A 7,934-nucleotide genomic window follows, 5' to 3' on the forward strand; every position below is an offset into this window, starting at 1 on the left:
TTTGACGGTCGGGTATTAAAATTAAGAGACTCGGAAGAGTGACTTTGTAGATTGTCGGGTGGGATTGTAGTTTGGTGACCTTTGGTCTTGTTGTTGCGAGCTGGTTAACGAATGAAATTGACTCGAGAGTCAGGGTTATAGCGAGTGATAGAGAGTGTGAGGGTGGAGGAGAAAGGAGGAAAGGAGGGACATGGAGACGACAGTGCACGAGGCCATAGTCTTATATACAAAATGCGACGATGGAGTGGTTCTCGGGAGATTAGGTGGGCTTGAGCCTTGGACGGCGCAGGCGAGATGGCGGAGAGCAGAGGCAGGGGTGGCCAGTAGGGGGGTGGACGCTACTGGGCCACCGTCTGTGCAGGATCCAGTTTTGGCTGCTTTTGGCCGGCAGGTTATTTAACGTGTGCCGAATCAGAAGACGGGAATCCTGCTAGGATGTGATGCCCCGTTGGACCCTGCTCAGCCGTTGACGGGAAACAGTTGTGGTGCCCATCCACCAGCCCAAAGAGACGGAGAAAGGGGACCTCGGATCCTCCTACTCGGCGCAAGCAGTCAGCCCAATAGTCGTGCATGCCTCGCCGCCCAGCTCCAGGAGAGGCTGTCTGGGTAAGCCGGCAGGACAGTGTCCATGGGATGGGATTGAGGAGAGAGGAGAAATGAAATGAAGTGATCCGAAGCGAAAGCTTGGCAGGCGGAAAGCCAGGGCCACTGATCTCGAAATGTCAAAGAGACGAAAGGGTGGATCGAGTGGGCTTGGGCCGTGCCTGATGGACGGGTCCAGCTGGGTCATGATCAGGGCAGAGTGGGGCTGGCCTGGGGCCCTTCTCCAGATCTTGGATCGCCGTTGATATGCAATCCCCTGTACCAACAGAATTGCTGTCGGGGATATCATGAATCGAGAGGGACTATGTGAGGGTCCGTATTGAGTGTATGAAGGCGATAACCATGGTTATCGCGATGAGATTGTTCAACCAGGCGGATGTCACGAACTTTAGGGCGACACACCAGACCTGTCATGGTCGTGGTTGGAGAGTCAGAACCTTCACACAGATGCATGGAATCACCTTGGCCGCCCTGTCTCATTGCTGTTGTGACTGTGTGTACTGTACCGTGTGAACATGTGTACGGTGGATGCTCGGACTGCTCGCGACGAGTTGACAGTCCGAATGCATCATAATCCCGACTTCCAGACTGCTCAAGGTGGCGGCAGGGCAAGGTAGGGGTGTGTTGTTTGACAGTGTGACCGATTACCCGAAAGCTGGGGTACGGGATGGAACCTTGGGCTTGAAAACCTGGAATCCTGGATCGGGCTTGGCTGAATGGTTGATGGTATGACAAGATGAACTGCTGCCCTGCGCTGCTGCGCTGCAAGGCATGGGTGATGGATGGCTGGGCAGGGGACAGCAGAGGAAGCAAGATGAGATGAGAGATGCGATGAAATGAGGAGGTCATGCTCCTTGGCGGCTGCTGCTGCCGCTGTCACCCCGCTGTCACCCACCTGCAGGCTGACAGGAGAGAAGATGGCAGGCGCAAGCTGGCCGAATCGGACGTCATGGAAAGAAGCCAGAGCAAGCCAGAGGAGGGGAGAGGAAGGCGTGGAAGGCACAACACAGCCCTGCGAGCTAAATGCAGGAACCAGGAACCAGGCACCAGACGCCCATGATTCGCCCACGATTCGGCAGGCTCACAAGCTAGAACATCCGCTAGCACCTAGGCCGCAGACTAACCCTTCCGTCCTCTCCGTCCTCTGCGTTGGTGTGCATGGCCCAGAGACTTGGGAAATTGCTCTCAAGAGTCAGTTCGTCACTCGTCCTCCTCCTGTCCAGGTCCAGCTGCCAGCCGAGCCAGCGCATGGCAACACGGTCCGTTAGCACATATGCACCCGTGCAGATGCAGCAGCATGTCAAGCCACCTGTGTCATGGTCTGCTGATCATATGGCGACAAGTCGTCCCCTTGTTCGGATATTATCTCGGCTGCCAGTCCGATCAGTGGTTCTAGAACCCTGGAACCCAGGCACAAACAGGGCCGGATCTCACGCTTGGCCATGCGAGGGGCGAGGCGAGGCGAGGCGGCGATCACTGCAGCTGGCCAGCTGGCTGCGAATCTTTCTGGGTCGCCTGCTATAAGCGGAAATGAACAAAGTGATGGACGCCTGGGTCTGCTCAGTTCTCAGTCCAGTTCGGCCCCCGAAAAGGGATGCAACCAGTTCGTTTGGCCAAGTCGGACCACCACCAGCACTCGTGAGGAGGCAAGTCAGTTTTAGCTTCGAGTCCCTCTTTGCAGAGCTGGTCCCACCTCCACATTCGCCATCTCACCGATGTTTGTGGAATGCAGGAGCACGCATGGCAAGCGTGTTTAGGGTTTTCCGCCATCCGAGACCACTGCCGAGCGACCTGTCTCACTCACATCTCCGTGGAGGCCGTGCTCAAACGGCACAGACAACCAGACAGTCAACCGCCCCTCATTCAGGGCTTGCCCAGCTTTTGTTATCGTTCCGAGCAATTCCCACGCCGCCTGTCGACCAGAGCTGGGCACAACGGCTACCCGGCGGCTCCCAGAAGCGACTTCTCGCCTGCAGACACAGTCAGACAGAGCTTACGCGGTCAGATTCCGTCTTTCCACTTTGAGAGGTTAGTATTAGGAATTCGAGGCGCCTAACTTCTCCTTACCCCCCCTTTCCCTCCTATCTATCAGGTAACATTAATCAACAAAGAATCTGGTGTTTGAGAGGATCCAATTGCTGCTCAGTGGGTCAGTAAGCACATCCACCAAGATTCCTCATCGTATTGATCCCAGCTCCTGGGCGGGTGTGCAATTTCCCCCAATCCGCCAGGCGGATCCAAGACACCATTGTGCGCTTTCCCAGGTTGGCATCATCTTCAATCATCAGCAAACATATCGCCCAGCACAACAACAACTTCTAGGATGTAGGCAACGCGTCTTCTTGCCCCATTTTGGCAAGTCTGTCTTGTGGTCCTCGTATTGTCGAGGCAACACGTTCCTACCGTCCAGCCGACATTCGCCTTGGGCTCTAGGAGGTCACCTGGCCGGTTTCTAGCAACCGCGGGCCTTCTTCGAATATCAAACACGGCCCCACGAACTGCCAGGAATCTACAAATCAGCAGTATCGGGCGGTTTCCAGTATCACTTGTGAACGATGATTAAAATCTGCGTAACCATCGCCCAGTGGCCGGATAGCGGCGGTGCAGGTCTACTCGGTAAAGATATCAAGTCTGCCATCTTCAACGACAGGGGATATAGTTCACTTTTTGTTCATACCTGCATATATGCGGCCCTCCAGTCTGTCGCAGCATGGTAGAGAATACGAGAAGAATCCCCAGCTGCTTCTCATCCGAACCTGGCCTGCCTGGATGCGCCCCGTACGATGTTCCATTTCCGGCCAATGATTACCACTTCGCCAGCCGAACCAGCGGACTTCTTGCTTTGAAGGGCAAACACGGTCCATGCCCGCCTTTCTGTTTTCATCCTTATGATCCCAGAAACACTTCTTGCAACCAGTCATTCAACGGCCAATCAATGAATTCGCTAGAAACAATTTCGGTTTGGCGGAGATTGTCTGACCACCGTTCAACAATCTTTGACGGTGGCTCGTGTTCACGCCCAGAATCAGGATCACACTCGAATTCAGGAAATGCGTGTAGTCGAAGTGGATCAACCTGACGTAGAATGGTTGTCCAGGCCGACCATGGAGGACCCCGTTACGCGGCATAGGGTCCCTCTGAGGCACACCACACTGGCGTCACATGCTTTCCCCGTCAACGAACGCCTTCATGATGGTTATCCGCTCAGCCCGGCTCCATTTGCTGGCTTTAACAGGCTTTGGGAACGATTACAGGCACGTATTTTCATAAAGAATAGCATGGACGTAACGTGAGCTCCCAGCTCGCCCTGGGACGGGCACCTCAGCCCTGAAGGACCCGTGCAAGCGAGGGACGACTGTTTCCCATTTCGGCTTGATTTGATGATATATGAATGCCTTGCGGTCACACGAAACGTACGTAATCCTGAATACGTCGGGCTGTGCGTTCTCAATGTCCAGGTACAGAGGACCATAGAACTTGGCCGTCAGGGCCATACCAGACGGCATCGGCAGCCGAACCTTTGCGAGCTGCGAGTGCTTCCCATCCTTGACCCTGATCTTTCCCGTGATGTCGATCTCGACGCGCTGGGCCTGGCTATGACACTGTTCACGGCCGTGTCCTGCGGGCATGTCTCGAGCGGTTGCTCGCTCTGCAGGTCCTGTCTCAGCTGGCCTCTGGCCCATCCGTAGCTGGAGACGCTGCTGTCCTCGAGCTTCGGTCCCCAGATGCACGCTGAAATCGTGGCCCCGGTTTAGTACGGCAGCAGCGGCTTCTGCTTGTCCCGTTGCTTTGCGAGGTAGTCCACTTAAGGAGGGTGCGGGCCGGTGAGCTGTGAAAGAGGCGCCATGAGTATGCTGCCGACATGAGAGGCCGAGTGGGAATAGGCAGTCTGCGTGTCGATACAGGTAATGAGACCCTGTCTCTATATGGGTGGCATATGGTATTTGAGGCCACTGTTGAGATGGTTTCCAAGGTCATGTTGGAGCCGACATATCCTCGAGAAAGCCAGATGTGGCACACCGGATCATCCCGAGATGAAAGGTGATTTTCGATTATTTCCAAGACCCTGAAGCTCATATGGGCTTGCCTTACCCACAGGCATGCTCGCGGTCTGTTCACTGAACCAGCTTGAGCCGTACTAGGCCAGCATCCACGCGGTTTCGTTGGTACAGGCGCCTGTCAGTCAGCTGGAGAAGGCCAACAACGAGAAATTGTCGAATCATGGCTACGGCCACTCAAGACAAAAGATCAAGCAGCTGTAAGCAAGTTTAAATTCTTTATGGCGCAGCTTCGAGCTTGCTGCTGGAATGGTCCTACTGGAACGGCTATCGAGACTCCATTGTTGAATGTCCGTGCCAAGGCGGCCGAGGTCCTGCTCCGATCGAACCCCACTTTCGGTCGCCCCGGCACGGAGGCACTCCTGCCCCATCCCTCGGCTTCATAATCATGAACAACTGGGCAATTAGTAAGCTCAAGGAACTAAGTGGTGATAGCGTCATGCGAAGACCTGTTCTGGATCAAGAAGCAGCCTCCCAATTCCACTATATATCCTATGTATAAAATCCATCCCGTTCCTTTTGTAACCACGACGTCATTTCGTACCCGCCAGCACGAGCGTCACTAGCACAGCTACGAGATAGCCACCCGATCAACCAAAGCAAGAAAGCTCCGGGGAAAGGGATAAAACCACATTGTCTCAATTGAACACAGCCAACATGCCTGAATACATGAAAGCAGTCGGTAAGTCGGCCCCTTGACCAGCGTCACAAGAACCCCCACTCACAGCCGGAGCAGACATCAAGGGCGGCAAGGGCCCGATCGACGCCCTCTTCATCAACGCCGAGGTGCCCAAGCCCACGCCCTCAGCCCACCAGGCCCTGGTGAAGATCAAGGCATTCGGGCTCAACCGCATGGACCTGATCCAGCGCGAGGGCCACTACCCGCTCCCGCCGCAGGCGGGGCCCATCATGGGGGTCGAGTTCTCGGGCACGGTCGAGGCCCTCGGGTCGGAGGAGGAGCAGCACTGCCGCGGCCTCAAGGCGGGCGACGAGGTGTTCGGGCTCGCGTACGGCGGCGCGTACGCCGAGTACATCGCGGTGAGCACCAAGATGCTCATCCGCAAGCCGGCGGGCTTGTCGTGGGAGGCGGCGGCGGGGGTGCCCGAGACGTTCATCACGGCGACGCAGGCGCTGCACTTTGTCGGCGGGTTCGACAGCCTGCGGGGGAAGACGGTGCTGTGGCACGCGGGCGCCAGCGGCGTCAGCATCGCGGGGATCCAGCTGAGCCTGGACGCGGGCGCGGCGCGCGTGTTCGCCACCGCGGGCAGCGCGGACAAGTGCGCGTTCATCGAGGGGGAGCTCGGCGCCACGAAGGCGTTCAACTACAAGGAGGATGACTGGGCCAAGGGCGTGCTGGAGGCGACGGGAGGCGCGGGCGCGGACCTGATCGTGGACTTCATCGCGGGCGACTACGTGCAGAAGAACCTCGACTGCGCGGCCCGCGAGGCGCGCATCGTCCAGCTGGCCTTCATGGGCGGCGCGCAGCTCAAGGAGGTCAACGTCGCGCAGCTGCTGTACAAGCGCATCCGCTGGGAGGGCAGCACGCTGCGCGCGCGCGACGAGGAGTACCAGGGCCAGCTGCGGGACAGGCTCGAGAAGTACGTCCCTGATATGGTGAGCGGGAAGCTCAAGGTGGCTGTGGATCGGGTCTTCAAGATGGAGGAGATCCAGGAGGCGCATCGGCTGATGGAGAAGAATGTTACGAGGGGCAAGATCATCTGTACTGTACCTTGATTGCGGTAGGTGAAAAGATGAAGGGCTGCGCGTGGTTTGAAGACTGGGAATATCAAAATTGTGCTTCGGACGAAGCTGGCTCTCTGCTACTCATATCTACTATGATATCCCCTTGACATCGAAATCACTTTTATCATCCCTGAACGCCACAGCAGCCCACAGCCCACGAAACTAACCGCTCAAGCCTTACAAGGCCATCTTCTCATGCAAGAAGCGCTTCTTGCCCTCCCCCTCGCCATACACAGCCGAAACCTGGCCCGTGCCGCGCACCTTATACTTGTAGATAGTCAAGCCCTCGAGCCCGACAGGCCCGCGGGCGTGGATCTTGTTGGTGCTGATGCCGACCTCGGTGCCGAAGCCGTACCGCATGCCGTCAGCCATGCGCGTCGACGCGTTCCAGTACACGCCGGCCGAGTCAACGGCGGTCATGAAGCGCTCGGCCTGGGCCTCGTCCGAGGTCAGGATCGCGTCCGTGTGGTGCGACCCGTGCGTGTTGATGTGCGCCACGGCCTCGTCCAACCCGGACACGGTCTTGACAGCTAGGATGAGTGCGAGGTGCTCAGTGTCGAAGTCGACGTCCTGAGCATCCTCGACCTTGCCATCCCCGGTGGAAGACAGCTTGCCGGCAACGGCCTTGGTCCGGGCATCGCAGCGCAGCGTGACACCCTTGGCGAGCAGGGCCTCAGCGACGGCAGGGAAGACACCGTCCAGGGCGGCCTCGTCAACCAGCAGAGTCTCGAGGCTGTTGCAGGCGGCCGGGTAGCTGGTTTTGGAGTCGACGGCGACGGCGGCTGCCATCTTGGGGTCGGCAGAACGGTCCAGGTAAGCGGAGCACAGACCGTCAGCATGGCCCAGGACAGGGATCTTGGTGTGCTCCTTGACGTAGCGCACCAGGTCGTTGCCGCCGCGGGGGATGACGAGGTCGATGTAGGCGTCGAGGCCGAGCAGCTGGGGGATGACGTCGCGGGTGGTGACGAGCTGGACGGCGGCCTCGGGCACGGCGACGCCGCTGGCGGCCAGGGCGGCGGAGATGGCGGTGGAGATGGCGACGAAGCTGTGGGTGCTCTCCTTGCCGCCCTTGAGGATGGCGGCGTTGCCGGATTTGATGGCCAGGCTGGCGATGTTGGCGATGACCTCGGGGCGGGCCTCGAAGATAATGAGCAGCACGCCGATGGGGCAGGTCATGCGCTCCAGCACCAGGCCGTCGTCCAGCTTCGTGCGCAGGTCCACGACGCCCAGAGGGTCATCTAGTCCGCGTACATCCAGAATACCCTTCAGCATGTCCTCCCACTTGCCCGCTTTGGCCAAATCCAGGCGAGACACCAGGCTTTGCGACAACTGCCCATCGGCGGCGGCCTGCCGCGCTGCATCCATGTCCTTTGCATTTGCGGCCAGGATTGCATCCTTAGAAGCTAACAGAGAGTCGTGGATTGCTGTCAGGGCGTCATTGCGGGCGCTGACGGGGAGGGTGGCGAGGAGGTGTGAGGCCGACTTTGCAGCCTGTGCAGCCTCGAGGGGACTTGAGTTTGTGAGGGACAT

General features: G+C 58.1%; 3 protein-coding genes across 3 annotated transcripts; 1 reads left to right on the top strand and 2 right to left on the bottom strand.

Moving 5' to 3' along the window:
• Window positions 1–3,851: 3,851 nt before the first annotated feature.
• On the bottom strand, window positions 3,852–4,705 carry J7T55_000946 (uncharacterized protein; the record flags this gene model as incomplete). Its single annotated transcript, XM_053140215.1, has 2 exons — window positions 3,852–4,432; window positions 4,696–4,705. The coding sequence occupies 2 exons, from the start codon at window positions 4,703–4,705 to the stop codon at window positions 3,852–3,854; spliced, it is 591 nt and encodes a 196-aa protein (XP_052996596.1).
• Window positions 4,706–5,318: 613 nt separating this feature from the next.
• Window positions 5,319–6,395, top strand: J7T55_000947 (zinc-binding alcohol dehydrogenase domain-containing protein 2; the record flags this gene model as incomplete). The annotated part of the gene is made up of 2 exons (XM_053140216.1): window positions 5,319–5,343; window positions 5,389–6,395. 2 exons carry the CDS (start codon window positions 5,319–5,321, stop codon window positions 6,393–6,395), a joined length of 1,032 nt encoding a protein of 343 aa, XP_052996597.1.
• Window positions 6,396–6,581: 186 nt separating this feature from the next.
• Window positions 6,582–7,934, bottom strand: J7T55_000948 (glutamate-5-semialdehyde dehydrogenase; the record flags this gene model as incomplete). Its single annotated transcript, XM_053140217.1, has 1 exon — window positions 6,582–7,934. The coding sequence occupies one exon, from the start codon at window positions 7,932–7,934 to the stop codon at window positions 6,582–6,584; it is 1,353 nt and encodes a 450-aa protein (XP_052996598.1).

Source organism: Diaporthe amygdali, assembly GCF_026229845.1.
Source record: "Diaporthe amygdali strain CAA958 chromosome Unknown NODE_6_length_1560011_cov_65_102424, whole genome shotgun sequence".
NCBI classification, from domain to species: Eukaryota; Fungi; Ascomycota; class Sordariomycetes; order Diaporthales; family Diaporthaceae; genus Diaporthe; species Diaporthe amygdali.